This window comes from Cololabis saira, chromosome 17 (genome assembly GCF_033807715.1).
Source record: "Cololabis saira isolate AMF1-May2022 chromosome 17, fColSai1.1, whole genome shotgun sequence".
In the NCBI taxonomy this organism is placed as follows: domain Eukaryota; kingdom Metazoa; phylum Chordata; class Actinopteri; order Beloniformes; family Belonidae; genus Cololabis; species Cololabis saira.
The window spans coordinates 25,763,608-25,787,969 of record NC_084603.1 but is presented as its reverse complement, the minus strand read 5'-3'; the positions used below and the strand labels follow the sequence as shown (position 1 = coordinate 25,787,969).

The 24,362-nt window shown below is 41.0% G+C and overlaps 1 protein-coding gene across 1 annotated transcript in view; it reads left to right on the top strand.

Moving 5' to 3' along the window:
• LOC133463649 (serine protease HTRA1A-like) overlaps positions 1 to 20,636 on the top strand; it is a 35,866-nt gene extending 15,230 nt beyond the window's left edge. Inside the window, exons 4-9 of the mRNA XM_061745298.1 lie at positions 16,106 to 16,300; positions 16,389 to 16,421; positions 16,507 to 16,627; positions 17,608 to 17,665; positions 17,827 to 17,922; positions 19,975 to 20,636. Coding sequence (XP_061601282.1) covers positions 16,106 to 16,300; positions 16,389 to 16,421; positions 16,507 to 16,627; positions 17,608 to 17,665; positions 17,827 to 17,922; positions 19,975 to 20,143 — 672 coding nt within the window. The 3' untranslated portion in view covers positions 20,144 to 20,636. The remainder of the gene's footprint in view (positions 1 to 16,105; positions 16,301 to 16,388; positions 16,422 to 16,506; positions 16,628 to 17,607; positions 17,666 to 17,826; positions 17,923 to 19,974) is intronic.
• The last annotated feature ends 3,726 nt before the right edge of the window (positions 20,637 to 24,362 follow it).

Sequence of the window (24,362 nt, the reverse complement as noted above, 5' to 3'; positions counted from 1 at the left end):
CACTTTTACAATGAATAAATGTAACATGTAACATAAAAAAAAACAGTTTACCATTATGAGGAAATAAATTATACTTACGCTAAAAATTATAAATAAAATATTATGAGAATAAGGTTGTAACTTTGTGATAAAAGTAGTAATATGTGTTAAAAATGTGGTCAGTGGATGCGTGTTTGGTGATGGAGCATGTTTTTATGATGGTGTGTTCCATTGATCTTGGAAGTGGGAAGCTGGAAGTGGGAACGATGTCAGAGCCGAACCGACCGCTCTCCAGCTGTTAAGTAAGCAAAAAGTTGGATGCTCTTACGCCTTGAATATAAAACAAACAAATCTTTGAGTAAATCTGACTTCACTTGAACTGAATAAGACAGAACTGTTGTAAGCAGTAAAATTTTTACATTATGAATGGGAAGTTTTTTGCCGTCTTGAACTCTGAAGTCTCGTCGGCAGGTTAGTTGGAATTCCGACCTTAGCGACTGTTCCAGTTGAAACTTACAAGTGGGAACTCAGAACTCCATATTTGCGTGTGAAATGAATATGTAAAAAAATGCATTTGTTCAGACGAGTTGTGCTAAATAACATTTGCTTTGTTTTATGAATTTTATCTAATCAAATCATGACTTTATTCCCTTATATGAATAGTTTTTATTACATACATGGACTTTGATATCTTAAGACTTTATGGTATCATTATGACTTTAGTCTTGTCATTTTCTTTTTATTTCTAAAGTTATGACTTTACTCTTATAATTAAATATGTAGTTTTCCCCTCAACGTGACCCTGGTACTCTCTCCAAAACTTCATCAGCTGTATATGGCACCAACTCACAATAGAGGTGGCAAGTTGTGGCAAGTTATGCTTGAAGCCCAGTAAACCAGTAATCGCCTGAAGGAGATGTTAAGGAAAAAGAGCGCAACCCTGACGAAGAGTCATGTCTCGCTGGGTTTTTTTTTAACGGATGATTTCAAAGGAATCCAAGAGTGAAAAGTAAATATCCAAAAGCAGATATGTCATAAGTGTGCAGGACACATACACGGACAGTGGTGTGTGAATCAGAGGACATCTAGTAAAGTATTGCACTGTTGACACAAATATACGCTTGTACTACACTAGACGTCATTTTAGAGACGAGAGCAGTACGTTCCAAAATCTCAAATATATTCTTTTTTTAAATGTTGTCTTTTTAACAACTCTGAAATGTGAGCGCTTTAATGAAAGACTGGGATGCAATCTTACTGACAGCTACGTTTGATCCCTTATCATGCAAATGTTTGTCTTCTCAAATTGGTTTCCAGATTTGCTTTTGGCCTCAGAGCCAAATTGTCACATTTAGAAGATCAATAGTTGAAAACTACAGAGCAGATCAAGATGACACTGCGACTGAACTATATTAAAGAAATATCACTGTATTCAAGTTTTACGAGCTAATCTTTGGCTGACTCCAAAGTGTGGACAACGATAATTTGGATTACACAAATGCATTTATGTGCAGAGACCAAAGCGTCGGTTCCAATGAGCTATTAGTGTTGTAAAGTTTAAAGTTCTTGGGATTGAAGTTCGGTATGAAAGTGCTGTAAATCTTGCAGATTATTCAGATTCAAAGAGACATAAAGTGAGAATACAGCTGCAACCAGATGGGTCTGTAAAAGACAGCTGGCTGGCAGAAAGTCCAGATCCTGTCTGTTTTCCGACGCAAAGCTCCAAAGCAGTCGACAGAGACGACACGACTCCTCTCACAAAAAGCTCGCAGAGACGATCATGTCTCGCTGCCAGGTAGAAACTGTTTGCATTTAAAGGAAAGCATCTGTTTGTCACATTTTCTTCCTAGTTCTCCACACGGCCCTGTCTGTCTTTATCCATTTATTTGCTGGACAAAAAGGGTCCACTTTGCCTTTTAATGGCAGTCAGTCATGTGTAGGAATGTGTGGCGGAGAGCCAGCGCCCGTGCATTACGGGGCTGACTCTCATGGCTGGGTGACGCAGCTGAAAGGACGGCGGTGACTGCAACACGAGGTGTATTACAAGAGACCTCAATTCTGAGCAGCACGAACCATTCAGGATCTGTCTGGCCAACAATGAGAGCAGAAAAGAGCGCTGGCACGATGCTTTGTGCTTATTCATCCGTCTATAAAAGCGGATCAGCCTGATGATGACGGGCCGCTCTTCATTCTGGGGGTTTTCTTCCGTTTGTTTGCACCACTTGCTCACCTTGTGCTCCCTGCACAGAGCCAAGACTTTAATATACTGGACCATGAAAACAGCTTTTAGACATGTTTATACAATGCAGCAGGTTTGTTGTTGCCACATGACGGCCACATGAAGGCGGGGCGGCGTGCTGGCAGGAAACCTTATTGTGAGCGGCTCATCCAGGACATGACGCAGCGATGAAGCAGAAGACCTGTGGTGGCGGTGGAAATGCTGCATGATCTAGACAGAAGTGACATTTCTACTAATGTAGAGGAGTTAAGCTTGTGGGTGACATTTGGAACAAGTGAGAGTTAATACATGAGCAAATTAGAGGATGAGGTGGTTATAATGAGAGGGCAGGAGGGCAAGAAAAGCTGTCATTTCCATTTCAAGGGTAAATATAGTCATCTAAACTTATTCTAACAGCGTATTTCAATTGAATACCTGAAGAGCAATAAATGAATTTCTACTTTGAAGCATTTCTCCTTTAAGTATTTCCCATAAAATTCAGAGTCTAATTCAGGTTACACATCATCAGAAGGAAACTGCAGCCAGCGGTTTTCCCCAAGTCATATTTGGATCATTAAAAGAAGATCGTTTTTTTCCTCTGAAGCTGCTGACTTTCCAAACATTACTGAGAACTGAGCTAAACCCATTTTAACTGAACATACTATCCAAAATGATAATGTGTTTCAATGAAAAGAGGTGGGCTTGATATCTCCAGATAACGCTGTGAACAGTCATTGTAGCCTGGCAACAAGGTGGTGACATCATACGCAGTGTTGGTTTGAAAGTCCGGGCTCAGATTCTTCTGAGGAACATATTCAGGATTACACCATCTGTTTTGAACCAGCACTGCAACCCCTGTGTCTTTACTCTCACCTCTCCTTCTGCCCGTATAGTCTGTAATCATGTCATCTGAAGCGTTGGAGTCTGGAGTGCGTTGCTGCAGCCACATCTAAGTGATAGACTAAATACCGCAGTCGTGATATTCCTGATATCCGGGGCTCGCCTTGTTGATTTAAGGAAGAAGTCGTTAAAGCTTCCCCTTCTTTTGTCTTTGCTTTATTCCTGTCCTACATCCTCTACATCTTCACCGCAGCTTCACCGTCTAATTTCAGAAATGACTGAGACCATGGCAAGCTTTATAAGCTACACATCACCCAAACCAGTGAGCTAGAAATCAGTGACTTAACTGAATGAGAGAGGGAAAAAAAGCCCAAGAGAATCTCAATTTAGAAATGAAATGATATGATCTGAGCTGCTGCAACGGCCTTCCACTGACACAATGCGGTTTTGACTGTAAAAGTCTCATTGGACAGTAAAACAAGCCTGCTTGGGTGAGATGTCCTGAAAGGAAGGAATTTTATGGCTCAGTTGTGTCACACGTTTTGATTGTGTGATATCACTAACCTGCTCTGCTCCCCAGGTGTCAAATACTGCCATTTTGTCAAGTCACCAGCATCTCCGAGAGTGATGCTATGTAGGAATGGGCAATATTTTACCGTTCACGATATACCGTCAAAAAAATCCCTCACGGTAAGAATTTGTCATGTCGCGGTAAAAACGATAAATTCCCGTTGATGACGTTTTTGTGTAAAGCTGATTTATGGTTCTGCGGTAAATCCACGCACAACGTACGTGAAGGAAGGAAGGAAGGAAGGAAGGAAGGAAGGAAGGAAGGAAGGAAGGAAGGAAGGAAGGAAGGAAGGAAGGAAGGAAGGAGAGAGCAGGAGGAAGGGAGAAAGGGAAAAAAGAAGGAAGGGGAGAAGGAAGGGAAAAAAGAAGGAAGGAAGGAAGGGAGAAAGGAAGGAAGGAAGGAAGGAAAGGGGAGAAGGAAGGGAAAAAAGAAGGAAGGAAGGAAGGAAAGGGGAGAAGGAAGGGAAAAAAGAAGGAAGGAAGGAAGGAAGGGAGAAAAGAAGGAAGGAAAGAGGAGAAGGAAGGAAGGAAGGAAAGGGGAGAAGGGAGGGAGGGAGGAAGGAAGGAAATGAGCCAGAAAGAAAGAAAGAGAAAGAAAGAAAGAAAGAAAGAAAGAAAGAAAGAAAGATAAATTCCCGTTGATGACGTTTTTGTGTAACAAAAATGGCGGATCTGAGAGCGAGATAGATTTATAGTTACAAAGGTGGAGTTTAATTGGTATTTTTTTATCATCATTTTTATCGTTATCAGGATAAATGCCAGAAATTATCGTGATACATTTTTTAGTCCATACCGCCCGTCCCTAATGCTATGCTGGTGCTATGATCCATCGCCAGCAGAAACATTTCACACTGGAAGTAAAAAGTAAATGCTGCCACAAATCCACATTCCCGGGTCTAAGCCATGTCACGGGAAAGAAAGCTGGCCCGTGAGTAACAGGAAGCCCAGGAACCCGCAGGTTGATGTGGCTGGCATGTCTGTGTCACTTGTCTTTCAAATCACCAAAATGGTACCGTGGTCTCTTAATCACAGTCTTCACTTTATTTGTGCAATTTAAACAGTGGTGACTAAAAGCACGTGGCACGCTCACGTTGGAGCAACTAAGTGAACAATTACAGTTTTTTACATTTAGGTAGAAAGGATGATATCAAGGGAGATGATGTTTAATCAGATTAGCAAACAAGGCAAAATTACAGTTTAAGCTTGATTTTTTCCCCTCATCTTTGTATAGACACAGCATAACAAGCAGTTTAGTCAGTGTTGCTGTTAGATCTTCACATCTGTGGAAGATGACTGACTTCGGTGCAGGATGCGTCCATAAATGTATAAAATGTAAGTTACTTTTTCAAACCTGACTCACATTTTAAGTTAAACTTGACCTATAGTTCTTCAAAAACTAACTAAATAAATAATTAGCTTTCTCAAGCTCATGTCAGTGTTGCAGGGAGGAGGATCCAAATGCAGGCGTAATCAGAAGAAAGTTCTTTGATGCCGCAGAATAAGCAAAACCAAAAACTAAGGGACAATGACCGAGTTAATAACACAAAAAGAAGCTACGAAAAGAGAAGGACAGACAAATGATTACAAACCAGCAAGTGACGAATAAGAAGCAAGACAGAGGCCATTTTGGAAACTCCTAATATATTAATAGGGTGTACTTAAAATAGAGCACTAAGTATGCAGCATGCAAACAATTGTAGACTCTCCATTATGCATGAAGTACCCAGATGTTTTTGTGTCTGTCCTGCATACAATATCCCATAATGCAAAGCACCATTATAACTGGAGTGAGTCACATGACTTATCGAAGCATAGCTGTTTCCACAGCGGCTTATTATACACCAACAACCGCCTGACCAGTAGGTATACGAGGAGAACAGAGGAAGTCACATAGCAGAGAAAGTGCTTTCAAAATAAAATGTGAAAGAAAACTAAACACAAAACAAGAGTCCAAACAACCAAAGAACCCTAGTTCACAAAAAAACTGAAACAAGGGAACCGAACAAGACTCAGATAACGCCATAATCAAAACTAAGATGCTAATATATAAAAACATGTATTATTTTATGGTGTTCAGAAAAACTCTGTACTGACTACTTTAACTGGATACGGTGAAGTTATTCTGAAGAAATTATCTACAACAAATAAAAAAGGTGGGCCAGTTAATCATTGCCAAGATAAAGCTGAGTAGGACCCAGATACACGAGACGAGGAGGCACGAGTTCCAGAAACTTGATTTTATTTTGTCATAAAATCAAAAATGTTGTGGAGCAGGATTTAAAAACATACACAGAAGCTTAAACGTGGTAAAAATCCAAAAACCTAACAAGACATAGGGCGGGGAAAACTGTACAGACCAGCCGGGAGCAAGGCAAAGACCGACGAGGTATAACAGAAGGCTTGACGAGACACAGGTGCACACAATCAGGGCAGACGAGAACAAGGAAACAGAACTTAAACACAAAGACACAGAGTTTCAAAATAAATCAGGAACCTAAACTGTGAAAAACCCAAAACCCATGACAAAACTCAAAACCTTGACAGCTGAGTTCAAACAAATCAATTCCCTGAATTAAATCATAACAAAACTGTTAACTTCTTGGTAGAAATGAAAATAACCAGAATAGGACAAGATTATTTATTGGTTCTTGTCTAACTGACATCTGTCTTGGGAGATGTTGGACTTCCATGGCAAACTGGTTCAGCTCAGTGGAATTGTGCAGTTTTTGATTATAGATGCTAACCTGTAGTTCCTTCTTGAGATTTAGGCTGTGTAAAGGCCTCTCTAGGACCTTTAAAGAGCTTTGGAGCTTTGTTTTGGGTCATTTTCGTGATGGAAATCTAGCAACAGCCTAAATCTAGATTGGCAGCAGGTTTATTTCTATTATTCTTTAGATTATCAACAGAATCCTGTTTTTTTTATGATCCCATGCACCTAAACAAGGTTCCTTGTGTCTGAAGCAGCAAAACAGTCCGACAGCATTATGCTTCCAGCGCCATGTTTCTTTGCGGGAACTGTGTTTTTGTTTCCTTCACCAAATAAAAATAGCACCCATGTGCATTAAAAAAAAAAAAAAAGGAAAAGTTCAAAAGCACATATTTTATATGTTCATGGTAAACTACAGTCTGGCTTCATTGTGCTGCTGTGTGAGCATTGTTCTTGGACCAGGAACTTGAAGGCCATTGTAATGAAAAACTCTTGCTCTTCCAGGACACATGTTCAGAAAAAGTCAGTTCATCTTTGCGGAGAGAGTTCCAGGCTGGTTCCTCTTCCTTTAAGATGCGGTGAAATCTCTTTTGAACAAGAATTCAAGAGGAGTCTCTCTCAAACTAGAGTTGAAGTAACACGATTCTCCCTGGGGGATCCTTTAAGTCACGTTTAAATGCTGATCTCTTGCTCAGGTGAGGCTTGAAGGGAGAAGCGGTTCTTGGGGGCTAATAATTTTCACTGTGTCAATTTTTAAGATGTTTCCTATTTTAAAAAAAAGTGTTAAAATGGTTAACCAGCCACAGTCATTGGTTGCAGAGAAATGGTCTATAGTTCCTCTGGGACTAATAATGTTGTCCTTAAAGACTGCTCTTGCTGAGACAAGTGAATCTGTTTCTTTGTGTTTGTTTCTGTTCATTTTTATTTTGACTTTATAGCTTAAGTTAAAAGGGAAACATTTGCCCAAAGCATGAATCGGAACATTTTGTACCAAAATTACCATATTTGGCACTAATCTTTTATTTTCCAGTCTACCCTCCATTATTCCCACTTGCTGTCACGTCCCCCTCTTCCTCCAGTCCCCATGAGGTTTTTTTTTTTTTTGGTCAAAAAAGTAAAACGGCTGTCAACATCAGCACCCAACAAACAGCAAAGAATATCAATATAACTGCACAATAGAGTCATTGTTTATGAAAGAGAAAGTTTAAGGATAAGTTTTCCCCGACTGAAATGACTGGCTTTTTTTCTTCCCTTTTCTTTGTTTTTTTTCTGTGTGAAATAGGAGTTTATTGGTAGCGAGGCCCAGTCTGTTCCCAGTGCTGTGGTCAACCCCTCCACTCTGGGGAATACATTAGTCTGCCCACAGCTGTCGGAGCTTCAGAGAAAAGGGGAAGGGGGAAAGAGTGCTCCTTGTTCCTGAGGCGGGGGGATGGCATGGCGCGCCACTGAGAGAGAAAACGAAGGTCTCCAGAGAGATTTCGTATTTCTGGAGCGCTGTGTGAGCTAACGTGGTGATGAGGGCTGTCTCTGTTCGATAATGGGACAATGGAGACTCTTGTTGAGTCCTCTCATCTTCATGTTGGACATGCCTGTGCTTACCTGGAATTTAGATGTACCCTGATTTGGAAAACGGCTGATCTGGACTCCCGCGACGACTTCACAACACTCAAAATGTGAAGTTCCAGAGATTTTACATACAATTTCAATTCATGACAAGAGCTGAGCAGTCACTACGACTGGTTTGGATGCATCTTTCACACAAGCAGCTAAGAGCAGTTTGGCTTTAGCTCTGCAGCTTCAGTAAGCTGTGTAAAGGTTAAGTACAGTCTGCTTTGAGAGGTAGACGTGAATGCGTTATGCATCAGGTGGAAAAGCTGGCTCCGCAAAACTCAGGAAGCATCAGACTTTTTGAAATATTTTAACTGCAATGGGATTGCTCTGAGTTCATAGTGAAATGATGACTGAAGGTAGCATCAGGAGGACCAACATCTGTTTCAGACTGTTCAATCTTTGTCACACTTTATCACTTGATTTTTAAGCTCAAGTGAGAACTGAATCCTGAAACCATGAAAACTGACTGGCCAAGTTCTCGCTATAAAGTCATCCTGCTGGCCTCTTCATTGACGAGCTGATGAATGGTTGTGCCACGGTTGGACTTCTCGCTTCTTCTGTATTTATTGTATTTCTTGGCAGCCATCAGATGAGCTCCGCTGTTTTCTTGTTTTAAAAAGCCGTATTGATGCATTTCCGGTTTTTATAACCATGGTAGTTGGATTTCTCTTCCTCTACTCCCCAGACAGCCCAAAACGGCGACATAACAATAAAGTTTCCTATGTTCTGCTCACCATCATCTCTTGAACAGACTGCATTGTGATGTGATTTTACATACTCATCAGGTATTAGTTGAGGCAAAATGGCCCAATGTGATTGGTCAAGATTTTTTTTTCTTTCTTTTTTAGAAGTTTAGAAAAAAATAGTGGAAAAGAACATACAAATACAAATGGGCGGAGCTGGTCTCATTAGTCCCTCCCACATCCCAAACCTACTAACTATTTGATTATACAATACCCCACAGAATGGACTGAAAAAAATATGATAGAAAAAAAAAGCAACAACTTGATTCCCACTTGCAGCTGATGGATGTTGCACCCTCATGTTAAAAATTTGTTTTGTTAGTATTATAACAGATAATTGTATCGTCAGTGATTTGAAACAAAAGCAAAATATATATATATCTTTTTCTCCCCCTAATTAATGTATGAACAGTTAAACATATTTGTATTTATATTCTTATGTATATCGCGCCGCCCCCCTATCCCAAACACACTGCACACGCACTACACACATCACACACCTCTGTCTAGGGTTAAGATGCATATATATGTGTTTTTGTGTTTTACCAAATTTGTTAGTTACCATTAGTATATGCAGACAAAAGGGGAAACAAAATTAAATGTGTGTTTGTAGTGTGCGCACACGCAGGGACACAGTCACTCCACCGCCAGTGGAAAGACTCTGCGTGTCATCCGTTATTAATGAAAGGCAGAGAAGAAGTGATTCAAGTCCTTCTCCCTCACTGACCCATCATTTCTGCTTCATTCCTCTAACCAAAATGGTTCCCATGCTTCAGGATGCAGTCGGTTGGGAAAAGAGCCAAGGAAAGTTGACACAGTCATTAAACGCACACACACACATTCAGGCACACACTTGCCCTGCTGAGTCTTTACACACTTTATCTTGGCCTACTTTTCAGCTTTTCCAGAACTGATTTCCAGGCCTGCGGGGCAGGCGGTAGCATTGCCCAAAACTGTTATGGCTTACCGGTCAATGACGTCACTTCAGAGACGCATGAGTCACGAAAGCAAAAGCTTCAAATGAGCCGTGGCTGTGGTTAGAAGGCTGGCCATCACCCGTTATTAGAGACTGTCCTGTCTATGAGCTATTTAGTTGTCTATTTATTAAGCTATTAGCCTAAATGAGACAAACATATGATGCTTCTTTTGGATGTGCAAGTATATGAGACGGAACAGAGCTGCAAGCTTTGATCCTTGAAAACAGTGTTTAAAGGCCGGTTTGGCTAAACTGATGAAAAACACACATGTAAACGAGATGCTGCTTTTAAATATGATAGTTGTCTTGGCAATCACTTTGTTGAAGGAGATGTCTCAAACCGTGGAAAAATTAAGTGAGAGCTGCATACTATAATTATACAAGGATTTTTTTTTTCAAACTCAGTTGAAACTTTTTTTGCACTTTTTTATTGGAAGTGTCATACTGCATTAGTGCGATTCAAACTTCATAAAAGCGCAACACATACATGCAGGCATATAAAACCTTAAGGGGTTTTTATTAGCCAGGTCTTACTTTTAGGCATGGTTATGTCAGCAGGCAGAGGGACGATGGTAAAATGTGCAACAGTTTGGGAGTCCAGGAGAAGTGGTCTCTTCTGTTTGACAGCCATCTAACGGCTGCAGCGCCGCTGATAGGGAAGAAGTCAGCATGGATGGACCATCGCAAGACACATCCAAACCAAATAAAGATCTGCGTCACGTTTCAGCTGAGAGCTTAGGACAGTTTCTGTTATCAAGGACCATCATTGTTTTTTTTTAATACCATTAACAACAAACACCTCTTAATCTCGATTAAGTTAATTCCCAATCTCTTGCCAAGTTATCTTTGTACATAGATATATAGCTGTAAGCAAACGTTTTGAATCCAGCTAGTTATAAAAGGTGCACATTTTTTTCATTGGAGTTGGTGAACGTCTTTATTCGTTTTCTGAACCAAACACATAATTTCTGCCAGGAATTGTGTAAGCCCTGAAGTCACCAGTCCTCGGAGAATATGCATTTCAGCACTGTGTAAATAAAAGTTCAACACAGAGAAATGAGACACATATACTAAATGAGATCTCCCTGAGGGGGGGACAAAAACACTTTTGAAACCATCTACTCTCATTGGGATGTGTGCAGTTTAAAGTTTTGTGGTGTTTAAGCCAGGAATGAGACGCCCTGGAGTTCGTCTGAGCTTTCAGGCAAAGCTGCACACACACATGAAGCTCCCAGACATGTGTTTGCGCTTATAAAGACCAAAACCCCGCTCAGCGACACATGGAACCCATAGTGGTTTCCACACTGGTGTCAGCAAGGAAATGGTTTTCACCGAGTGTGATTGAGACACCTACAAGGCACAGACAACCTACTTTCAGTTCTGTCCTTGACTTCCAACATGTGGAGTAACGTGCAAAAGTAATAAAAACGTGCAAAAAATAAAAACTCTAACAATAATATATATAACTCTTTCACAAAAAAAATCTAATGGGAAATACTAAGTACCCCCTTCCTGCTTCTATAGGGTTTAAGAGGGTAAGTTGAAGCCAAGCACTGTCAAGTGTAACGACAGACATCTTGTGGTTTTGCTGGTCAGAAGCATTTAGGTGTGCATTAACACAATACCAAGAGGGAAAGATGTAAGCAATGGTATTAGAGAAGCAAATGTTGCAGCACATCTGTTTGGAATGAGTTATAAAACCATTTCCCTAACCATGGGGGTCAATATTTTAGTGACAAATATTATTTGCAAGTAGAAACTATTCAAGACAGTTGCCAATTTCCCCAGGAATATCCCAACAAGTTTAGCCTTACGTCAGACTGTGGAGAATTTTAGAAAAAAGACTTGCATCCTTTTTTTTGTAAGGGTTGGCAGGAGAAAACGTCTTCTTTCCAAAAGAATATGGGAGAAAGACTGAGCTTTGCTAAGCAGCATCTGACATTTTTACAAGACTTCTGGAAGAATGCCCTTTGACCAGATAAACCCAGAGTGGAGTTACTTGGCATCCACAAGCAGTGGAGATGTTCTTTGCAGCCACATGAGACACTAGTGGAAGGCCATCTGCTGGTTGGAAAAGGGTCGTGCAACAAGACAATAATCCGACTAAAACTACATCTAAATTTGCAAATTCACATCAGAATGGCTGGAAAATGAAATAATGAAGTTACTGGAATGATCTGGTCAAAGTCCAGACCTCAGCTTATGTGAAATGCTGTGAAGGGACCTTCGAAGCTGCACGAAAGCGAATCCCCAGAAACCTCAATAAACTGACTGAACGTTGTAAAGAAGAATGGGCCAAAATTCCTCCACAACCATGTGTAAGACTCTTTAAGTTATCCTTGAAATGACTGCTTCAAGGTTTTCCTGCTGAAGGTGAAATCTACAAGCTATTGTGCCTAAACTCCGAGCTGAGACGGTGAAACAAGCCTTAAAGTATATTCTCCCTGCTTGTGGTCTCATTACTTGATTTTAAATATGATTATTTTGCATATTCTACATGCTTCCACTTCTGGTTGTAGATGTTACGACTGATCCTCATCAGCCATGATCACAATGACCCTTGAAACCTTTAAAGTTCTAACATAAGTGGTAACATTAGCGTTGTTGCTGGGGATTTATAGTGTTTATATGCATATTTTATGCATATCTGTATTGTTATTATATGTGTTTTGTTACTCTCATGCTTTTAACTGCTGTTAGTCTCGAAAAAATATATTTTTAATCCCAGGAATTTATTTCCCTCATTGATTAAATAAAGCTTTAAAAAAGAAGAATAATAATGAGGGTACTTAGTAATCATAGGGCTCACTTTTTTTTCTTTTTTTTTTTTCTGTCTGTGACAAACATTTGCAAAACGTTATATGTGGCTGACTGAGGTTGTTTCACCAACTAGGATAAAATTATCATGTTTTACACACAAAAAATAGAGTTAAAAGAAAGGTCCTAACTTTACCTCCTGCACGCCTGCGTTGATAACCTATTCACCTACATTTCACCATTTTACATGAGTGCACCCAGCATGCACAAACGTGCATACGTGCAGACGTAAGCGAGTCCCATACGTGCCAGAAGGCGAGCGTCTTATCTCTGAAACTTCTCGACATGATCTCATGATTCTCGGACTCCATGTATTGTGCTGCACGGACGTGCTGAATCCTGCCCCGCTTTTATCTGCATCACCACAACCTCTTAAACCCTATACCTTAGCCTGGAAAGTGGAATTTATTTAAAATAGCACCAATAAAAAGCTCTTTGCTTTGAAGTCAGTGAAAGAAGCAGAAACGGTTGAATTTTTACACAGTTCAGGTCATGCACAGACCCAGCCAAAGCGTCTGAATGTGTGTATTTTGAAGTGGTCTGGCTGTATATGTTAGCAGGTGTGGAGGTTTTCATTTACAGACTTCAGTTTGTGAGAGTTCGTGCCTGGATGACATCCTCCTACTACTTCTGTGACTTCATACGTGTCTCAGAGGATTATTAAGCCACCGTCCAGAGGCTGGAGTGGAGTTAAAATGTGCACCTGGTCTAGTCATAAAACAGCAGTTAGTGCAATTGCTTTTAAACGAGGCTCCACGCGACCGAGGCTCTAACGTCAAACAGAGATAAATCACTGCAGGAGCTCGGCAGTTATTTTAAAAGCAGTCGGCGTGTCTGCCAGCTTATCCATCTTATTGTCCCTCGTTGTGTTCAAAAAAACATCCATGTGGAGAAGGTGGATTCAAAACTCAAGTACAAAAGATGTGAAAGAATGTCATCTTCATCCAAACTAAACAGAGCCACATCAATCTGATACCAAACTTCTGAGCTGAGCTCTCATGAATGTTCAGTCGCAGAGTCTTTGTAAAACGTGAGGCAGGAATGAGCTGCATCTCCATCGTCAGCCAATGACGTAGTGTCCAGCTCAACTAAACAGCCTTTCATTTTCAGAAAGATGATGCTATCTGACTTTTTTTTCTTTAATCTGACAGCAGAGTAGGTTTATTTTGGGATATATTCTTATAAACACGCTGGATGCAGCAACATAAAATCATCCAAAGGTGCGTGTGACTCATTCATTTCCACTCTCAGAATCTCCTCCTGTGGTTTGTGGTGTCTGTTGTTCCCCTCTTTCACCTAGCCTCCTTCCTTTAAGTGTCCAATAGTCAAGCAGAACCTCATCCTAACCTTGGTCTGAAATAGCAGGGTGAGTCACTTGGGTGGTCAAAGAGAAGCGGACTCAGATGGCGAGATGATTTTCCACAAGTCGTTCCAGATTGCTGACTAGTAAAAGTTAGTAAGCGATATGTAAGCGAGACAGTGTTTCCAAACGCGCAGCAGTCTGCGCGCTCAGTGCTTGTTCCGCCTTCTCACCTAGGCTCCGTCTGCGAGTCAGCCGGCTCCTGCAGTTTTGCAGTCTATCTTTGTGGCTTTTCTGAATGCAGTGTGACTTTGTGTGGGTGTTTGCTGCAGGCCTCTATAAGCAGCGAGCAGCTCTGCACTTACAAGACACCGGTCGCGTTGAGGTTGACCAAAGTCGAGGTACTGTAGCAACAGTTGCCATGACACAAGTAGCATTAACTGTTATTGCAATCATGGTGGCGGAGACCTGAATGTCTTTTGGCAGAGACTCGTATCCACCTGACGTCCTCTTCTCTCAGCTGTGTGTGTGTGTGCATGTGTGTGTGTGTTTCTTTTGCTTCCTCTCTCCATCTGGTTATGCTCTCATCTCACATGGAGTGTGACAGGAGAAGGGGTGCAGGGCTGATTATCCGGGCTGGTGCTCCTGCGCCAGGTGTCTGAGGAACATGTCTCCTGGTTTATGTATATACCTGTACTTCTTCCGCGAGAGCGTGAGCAGAGTTCAGTGTTGAACCGTGAGGAATCAGGAGTGCGGTAGAGGTTGTTTGTGTTTTCCTGCATGTACGCGTGCGAGGTAAGGTTGAGTGGCTCCTTTCCTCAGCTACCGGTGATCACTGTCTTCCTCATCTTCTAATGATGACTTCAGCTCAGTGCTCAAACTCACTTGCTTCAAAGTTTAACATGCTGAATCAAAAGGTTTTTGTTTTCTTACAGAGCAATTCACTCAGGTGTCCTCTTTTTAATATGAGCGTCAGGATTGACGAATGGCAATAATAAAATCATGTACGTGTGAGTCCTTGAATGAGGGTGCACAGTTAACATGGATTCTTTTGACTTTGCACAAGCACTTCTGTTCCTCTCAAGTACCTCGAGGCCTTTTCTGCCTTTTATTTGTAGTTTTGAGTAAACAAAACAGACATGCATGTTAAAACAGTTGAGACAGGTTCTTTTTATTTATTTTTCATGTCCTTGTTTATGTAGACTTATCTTGATGTGGCGCTGGCTTCGGGCCGCACTGAAAAGATAATGTCCTTCAGAGACGCTAACTAACACTGGTTTCCAAAAAGGGCTGAGCCAGAGATCAAGGAAGTCATTATTTACTGTATTTCAGTCAGTTTTCCAGCATCTGCAGTCTGTCCGAGCTGACAAACAAGGTTTTGAACCGGAGTATTTGTGCTCTGACTTGAGTTGTTTGGTTTGAATGTCACTTCTCTCTGTGGTGCTGAAGGAGTGATGGTCTTTGTGTGGGAGAACGGCCCCTCGGCAGCAACAGGGTTTTGTTTGAAGGGTTTGTGGCTGAGCTGTAATTATTTTCATTCTGTCCCCTCAGAAAACACACAATCAGTACCTTTCTCACCGGAGGCACTGCAGCTGAATCTGCACTGAACTTAGGTCTGATTTTAGAGATCTGCTTGCTGCGGAGGTTGAGTTTTTAATTCATGGAACACAGTCATGATGTTGCTGCTGTGTTTCCATACAATCTCATGAGAACCTCTCGCTTGAGTCAACGATGCAGCTCCTTGCGTGTAATTATTTTATCATGCACTTGGGCTGATGCACTTGGTAAACTGAAACTTGATAAATGCAGCTATTAAACCAAAGTTTCAAATGATTATATGAAATTATGAAGTTGCAGAAAGTAAGTCTGGAGTCTTTTATAGGTCTAATTAAGTAGAGAGCTGGGCTGAAAGGACATAAATGTGTAAAGCAGAAGCCGCTGCTTATGGAAACCGTAGGTTATATTTCACAGAGCAGTCAACTGGACATTTGCAAACCTGCGTGTCCTCTGTGCTGTCACCAACTGTTGTAAGTAGCTTCTTAGAAATTCCTCCAACATCATTTTGGACCCCTCACATCCTACAACTGTTAGCTTTGAGGGAGTTTGTGGTCATTTTGTTTTTTTTAATATCATGTAAATGAAAAAAATTGCCAATTTCTTCCTTTCTCTGCTCGTAGTTTATATTTGAACATGAAAACAATAAGGTAATCATCAGGAAAACACATTTAATCTTGAGGAGAGCATTAATAAATGTATCAGACTTTAGGCAGATGGCTAAAATCCCGTCATTGTTTTCTTTCAACCCACTAAAGTGACCGCGTTGCCCCTGTGTGTCTCCCTGCAGACCAAGCTCCCTGTGCTGCTGCTGGGCCGCTCATCGGACCTGAGACCAGGAGAGTTTGTGGTTGCTATTGGCAGCCCGTTTTCTCTCCAGAACACAGTCACGACAGGAATCGTCAGCACCACGCAACGAGGAGGGAAAGAACTGGGCCTTCGCAACTCTGACATGGACTACATTCAGACTGATGCTATTATTAATGTAAATGGATAAAGATGCGTATTATTAGTCACAGAGCATCTGTCCTCGCTAGTGCAATTAATAAGTAATGTCTCATTTTGTTTTGCAGTACGGTAACTCTGGAGGGCCTCTTGTAAATCTGGTGAGTACATTTTGGTGGCAAACAGAGGAAAGTGTTCACATCCCCAAGATTGTGAGCGAACGTTAAGTGAGGTCTGCTGTTGCAGGATGGCGAAGTGATTGGGATCAACACGTTGAAAGTTACAGCCGGCATCTCCTTTGCTATACCGTCAGACAAGATCCAAGAGTTCCTGGCTGAGTCATACGACAGGCAGTCCAGAGGTACCGGTACGTATGAACACAGTTTACCACATTTTTACTGCGTCTTTTTCAGTCACCGAGGCAACGTTATAAAAGTAAAAGAGCTGGACCAAGATTTGCCTACTCAGTGAAGCTCCAGTAAATTAAGGCAATTGCTCTGCTTATTATTATTACCTTTTTGATTAATATTTTGTAGTTGGCACTTTTAATTCAACTTCCTGTTCCCTGTAAGTTCTGCGTTGGTGTAACGCAGAACCATAAATCAGCCTTTAACGTGATCTTACGGGATTTTGCGGGATTTTACAGGACTTCTGGCGCTGATCTGGGCACTGCAGTAATAAGGTTCCAACTACAGGACTGTCTCCGAAAATTAGAATATTGTGATAAAGTTCTTTATTTTCTGTTATGCAATTAAAAGAAACAAAAATGTCATACATTCTGGATTCATTACAAATCAACTGAAATATTGCAAGCCTTTTATTATTTTAATATTGCTGATTATGGCTTACAGTTTAAGATTAAGATTCCCAGAATATTCTAAATTTTTGAGATAGGATATTTGAGTTTTCTTAAGCTGTAAACCATGATCAGCAATATTAAAATAATAAAAGGCTTGCAATATTTCAGTCTATTTGTAATGAATCCAGAATGTATGACATTTTTGTTTTTGTAATTGCATTACAGAAAATCATAATATTCTAATTTTCTGAGACAGTCCTGTATATGTTGTTCATTGGCAATCGAGTTATGGTGCAGCTCAGGTGATATTGCGGAGTAATCCAAAAGTAATGTAACTAGTAATGTAACTCGTTACTTTCAGCAACCAGTAACTAAGTAGTGTAAGGGATTACTTTTTTTAAAGTAACTAGTAATATGTAATGGATTACTTTTTTTGAGTAACTACCCCAACACTGCCCAAATGATGCCTGAGGGTGAGATCGCACCCCGAATGGACGACTTATCCGACGTATAATTTACTGATGCAACTTGTGTATTGTCATTCCTAGGGAGAAAAGATGCTAAGAAGAAGTATATTGGCGTGAGGATGATGACTCTCACTGCAGCGTAAGTTGCTTAAATTGTTGCTTATTGCCACAAGTGCATTCATTGCATCCTTTTATTTAATCACGCCTAGACTCTAATTACAGTTTTTTTTTTTTCGTTTTATGAAAGATAAAAGGCTGTGATTGGTTAATAAGTCCTCCCTCCCCTTTTCTAACCCCAAGGCTAGCCAAAGAGCTGAAGACGCGACACCGTGACTTCCCAGATGTCACCTCGGGAGCTTACGTCATGGAGGTTATTGCAAAGACGCCGGCTGCGATGTAAGGGAGCGTTTACGTTCATATATCTCAGAAAGAGTTTTCTCTGTTGACAGTAAAGTCATTGTAAATTTATGATTCTCAATGAGGTGTAAAGGGAAACTAACCCTGACTCACTTGGAGCGGCTAGATGTTGTTTCTGGCCTGTGCAAAAATCTTAGTGTAACTTTCAAATGTGCACTCACCTTCTTTAAACTTCCAACACAACTCCTCTGCCACTTTTTCGATTTATTACTCGTCCCAGTTACCCTGGAGTGCCTGATGCTCTGTAAGACACCCCCCCCCCCCCCCCCCCCCCCCCCCGCCCCTCCTGCAATTGCATCCCAGTGAAATCAGCGAGCACCACAGCTCCAGCGGAGTGGGGTGCAGGAGACGCTGAGGTCAGCTGTTTCTTTCAAACCTCATGCAGGGAGGTTTCTGGCTGCGCTGCGGTTTTCCTGCGCCTGCTCACCCAGCCCTCTCCGGATTGCTCTTCAACAAGGCCTCGCAAGAGTTTATTCATCACTTAAATCCCCCAGTTCTCAGCAAAGCAACATTACTGTGGTTCCTTTTATATCCTGTGTGTTTTATTGATTTTTTTTTTTTCTTTTTGGATTTTTCATCTGCATTGTACTGGTTTATGGCCTTGGGAGCTCTTGACCGTGTTTGAGCAGCTGAGAGTAATGATGGAAATTCTGGGTTGCAGTTGTGTTAATGGGTGCCGTTGCAAGAGAAGGTGTGGCAGTCTGAGTTTACATGTGGCTGCGATTAGACTGCTGTTTCATATCACTGCTGGTTACCGCATGATTTCAGGTGCACTAGTTAGAATTTTTTTAACATGGGTGTACATTTGGCCGTGTTTTTCTCTGTAGCGCTAAAACTCTGATACATGATCACTGGATCATTTTCGCACCGTCATTAAAATTCTTTTGACATAATGTTACATTGATTCCTGTCCAAGCCGCCATATAACACAAGAATATTACATCTGCATGCAATTTAATTAATTTGGGTGGCGGGGGGTCATTTCTTTTTACAAAAAGAAAAAGGAAATTGTATTGGCATGTTCCCTTACAGAGGCTAGGAAATTATCATAAACAGCAATACATGACTTCCATCTCGTCTCTGATGGTTTTGGTCTTGTTGAGCACAGGAAATGTGACAGAAATATATTTATATATAATATATCTGTGCCCAACAGATATATTAGATATAATCTGAAAGTCTAACAAAATAACTACTAAAATATACAAAACATCCAAAATGTACACGACTGACCGACTATGAGAAGAAAAGTCTCTAAATAAGATAAAAAAACTAAATACTTTTTTATCCCAAAAAAATTCATTTGTGAAAGAAACTAGGCGCTGACATTACATTATTAATATTATCTCTATATTGAAACATGGTAGTGGCAGTGTCATTGTGTGGAAACGGTTTTTCTGTTTCACATCTTGGGAAAATAGTTTGTCTCAAGGAAAAGATGGATGCAGGAAAATACAGACTGTTCAGAGAAGTGGTTTTGAGGAACCTTTGTGGACGTCTGGATGACTTAGCTGGATTCTCGACTGTAAACTAATATAAACTCTGGATGCATTTGAAAAGACTTCAGAGACTGAAGGATTGTTACCATGAACCTTGTTTTCTACCAGGTGAAGAGTCTGAAAGTTGTATTGAAATGGGATATTTCAGGTTTTATTTTTATAAAATGTGCTAAATCTGGAAGGGTGTGAAGACTTTGCATTGATAAAGTGCACGTTGTGTGCTGATTACGACCATGTGCAGACTACCAATAGTCTTTTGTTCTAGCTTGTGTCATTTCTGCATTTATTAATGCAAAACTGAAGATGGACAGAGTGATGGGAGTTGACATAAGAAGCAAATATTTTGGTCAGCTTGGTTCCTCACTAGCAACATTATCATCCAGCCCCATGCACCTCATCAGAGGCTAAAACTGATTCAACCAAAATAATCAGGCCTAGGAATCAAAACATTCTTGCTGCTATCCAAGCAACATGTGTTTTCAATTCATGAAGCCCCCAATAAATCATCTCTCCTCCTTTTTCTATCCTCCAGCGGTGGACTCAAGGAACATGATGTCATCATCTCCATCAACGGCCAAAGGATTTCATCAGCAAGTGACGTCAGTGCCGCCATAAAGAAAGACGACTCCTTGAGAATAGTTGTGCGCCGGGGCAACGAGGACGCCATCCTCACTGTTGTTCCCATGGAGATTGACCCTTGACACTCCATTAATCACACAACAGGACCTGGAGTTAAGTTTAACTTATCATCAGTGGACCTTGTATACGGCAGGGGACTTCTACCCGTGGCCAAAGACCCGGTGGCATCCCACATCCAGGAAAACTCTGGCTTTGCCTTGAAAGAAGCGACTGTGCAGACGCTAGAAAAGTGGTGCTACTTACTTTTCTTTGTGTGTGTTTTCACGTTTAGTCTTTAATGCTTTGATCAATGCTACTACTGTTTGGTCACAAATGTAATAATTTGGTTATTGTTTTATCTGCGCTCTTATTTTTTTAATCTTTTTAACAGACTTTTGCTCAGTCAAGCCATCTGCTGCAATTTGAAGCACTCTTGAGACTCACTGAGCAAATCTGATTTGTATAATTATTGTTTTCTAAACTCCTTTTTCAAGTACTGTAGAATGTTTTTGTTAATTACGTAATGTATACTGAGAGGAAAATAAAGGATTTACTTACATTTGTTTAGACATTCAACATGCTGGTTTTGTCATTGTTGACCTGTCTTTTCCTCTTTATGCACATAAACATGGATGTCCACACACTCTTAGGAAAACTACATCCAAGCTGGTGTGTTGGTTGTGAGAGCAGAGTTCATGTAGGGTTTGCTGTGCTAATGCACACGGAGGAGGAGCGTAAGGGCCAATCAGGATCTGGTTTGGATTGGATTTTATTGCCTTCATATGGGTTTGTTTGCCGTGTGGTGTGATTGTTGGGAAACTGGCCGTCCAGACTGACCTCAGAGACGGAAATGTGAGCCAAACTGAGATCTGACCCACAATGCAGTGGCGTAGATGTGAGGTTCGCATGAATACACTCAGTGTTTCGACAGAGGTATTTGTTTACCGCATCAATCCTGGATGACGATGATGAAGCAACCAACTAAAACTGATTTAAGGTGTCTAAGGTCTTACACGCTTTTATTAAATGTAACATTTTCAATAACAACAACAGTGCTTAGGAGCATACTTTTCATTATTATTATTGTTCCTTAAAATAGCTCCAATGTAATGTGCTGTGTTGGCAGTGGAGAGGATAAATCAGACCTCAGCAGTTTTGTGAGTATGCCAAGAACACAGAGGAACATTTTTTTGTCTTTCAATAGTTGGTTTCCTGATTTTCACTTTCAACTTTAGGCTGTCTCTAATAACTACTAGATGTTTATCTTCCCTGCCATTTTCCCTTTTTATACACCACATGGAAGCTAAATTATAGAGATCGGCTCTCAGTTGATGAGAGGCAACCCACAGGCATCCTAAATAATCAAACATTGCTTAAAATATTTATTCTGTAGTTGATCAAATTTTGATGATTAATTTGGATAAGATGGTGCTAGTGTCAGTCTGTGTTGCTGCCATCTCCTGGTTCTTTCTCTGTGTTGCAGAATGTACTTGGTGCATCTATGTAGGTAGTACACACTTTCAGCAGATGTTCCACATAAAGAATCTGTGTTGTTATTTCACTTGGCAAATGTCATGAATTCTTGATTGATTTATTGTAGAGCTGTACAGAGATTACACCATACATGCAAGTCCTTGTCTGTTGATGAAGTCATGAGTCATGACTCCCCATTCCTAAGCTGGAATCAATCTGTCACACAATGCGGGGCTGTACTGCATCCCCGCATCTGGATGCTGATGTGAACTGACAGTTTCACTCCAGGTCCAACTACGTACAAATACAAATTTAATACTGACTATTATCTTAGTCCAAATGTTGCATATTTAGGATAGAAACAGAGTAACCAAGAAAAACCTCTGATAACATGTCTAATTTTGCTCAATGACTCATCTCAAGCATGATAAATGTCTTCAATTATGTTTCCAGTTTTGTTCCCATTGTATAGCTCTGGAATGACAATTGAGACCCCACTACCAGTATAACTGTGATTTTAAAACAAGGTATGCTGTTTTTTCTTTGCATAATGAAAAAATGTCTAAAGAACATCCTGAATGACTCCAAAGGTAAAATTGGTCTGATGTTTCTGGCCTGAGGCCAAAACTTCTGCAGAGGGCCGATGCAGTCTGAAGGGAGATGTTGTGATGTCTGTCCCAGGTGAGTTATGGTCATTTTAGTGTTGATGTGATTGGAACCAGTTTATCCTGAGAAACGAGAATTCATTTTTTATTATGTATACATTATTCTTGCCCCAAACAAGAATCTTAAGGTCTTAAAGGGGACATATTATGAAAAACACGTTTTTTCTCGTTTTAACATATATAAAGTGGTCTCCCCTCACCCTGCCAGCAGAGGGGAGACACAATCCCATGAATTTCTGCAAGGTCTGTGACCCCCGCCTTATAGAATCCCCCAGTGTCATGTGATGTTTTTTGAGCCGATGAGAATCTGCGCCTAGGGTGACGTCACCCGAGGCGCAGAGGTTTGTCCTCCGCTGCTGAAACCACGCCCACAACCAGCTCTCTCCGTCGGCTGGAGCGGTCCTTCCTTGAGCCAGTCGGACGCGGCGCCGCGGCGGAGCGGATCCGGGTTAAATCATCCAGGTTCCCGGGTAGTTTGGGAGCTGGGTCCTCGGGGGTCCGTCCCAGGTCGGATCAGCTTCACCCTCCGAGATTTTCAGCCAAATCTGTCGGTTTGATCCCCGGTAACCGACGATGCGCAGAGGATGCGCCCCGGAGCCGATCTGTGCGCCGGACGCCCGCCGTGGGGTTGCGGTTGTATGATCTTTGCAAGGGCTAAGTATTTAGCTTAGCTCTGGAGCCCCAGCGCCGCATACGGAGCTGCGGGGGCTGCTCACGGACCAGACCGTCGAGGAGCCCCGGGCTCGGGGCTCTATTAGTACCGTAATACATTTTTCAAGCACCTGGAGCTGTTCACATTCAGAAGACGCGCGGTCCTTCCTTGAGCCAGCAATAGTGCATACATTTTATTTATATATTTTAACAATATAGTTGCCATTTGTGAAAATTCAGTGTTGTGATTTCTTTAAAGTTAACATGATTCATTTGTCTTGTAACATAAGAAGTGAAATGATGAGGAATCGGAGTAAATAACTGTGGTGTAACTGTTTAGAATTAAATTCAATCTTCTTGTTTGAAGACGAGGTGAGTAAAGGCTGATTTATGGTTCCGCGTCACACCAACGCAGAAAACGGAGAACCTAGAGAAAACCTTCACAAGCGTGCAGAGAACATGCAGATTCCACCAAACCACCAAAGCAATACTGTCTAAAGAAGATCTATGGCTTTTAAAAGTATATATTTGAGTGTCTGGAGTGCCAAATCAAAAACTCAGAGAAGAACAGAAGAACATATTCATGCCATTTTCTTTTAGGCAGCCTAAACCTGATTATTTTGGAGCTATTCAAATTTGCAGAGCACTGTGACATCACAGACCCAAATCAAAGCAAATGTGTCCAATTTCACAATCTTTTTCTTCCACCCAGGTTCCTGTATTGTAGCATTCATTCTTCCCCAGAAATCTGTTGCACAAAGCTGTAACACCAGCTTCAAAAGAAACAGTCACACCAAAGGAGAGGGGTTGAGTCATGTACAGTGGCTGGCTCTGCCCCTTTCAACCAGCTGCCAACAGAGCTGTAAAACTATGCTGAAAATGTCCCTGTAGAACTATATTTATGTGGTATTTTATCAAATTAATGTCGCAGTGATTCCATTAAGACCTAGAAATAATGTGTCAACTATTAAAAAAGAGCACGCTATGACACTTGTAACACACAATGCATGAATGAGATACCTATCTGCAGGTTGTGAGGGTTTTTATGTGGTGCTTAAGACCTAACCTCTGTGAAACCATCAGACATTAATATTATATTGCTCAGATTCCCTGTATCTTGTTACAGTTGTATCATTCTCTCTTAATTCATTCTGGTTGCAATGCAACCATGTCCTTTGACCTGCTTGAAACCATGAATATCGGGTTCTGAGTGTGTAATAGCAATAAACTATTTACAACCCCAATTCCCAAAAATCTTGGGACACTGTAACATCTAAATAAATTTGAATGCAATGATCTTCATTTCTCATAAAGCCATATTTTACTGAGGCATTGAGACATTTCGCCATGTCATGGAAAATACAGTAATAGCTTATTTTGAATTTGTTGGCAGCAAAATAGAATAGGGACAACAAAATTCTTAAAAGGTAACTGGCACAGATCAAAACCAATTGGAGGAGCATTTTACAACTAATTAGGTTAACTGGCAACAGATCAGTGTAAAATGAGCACT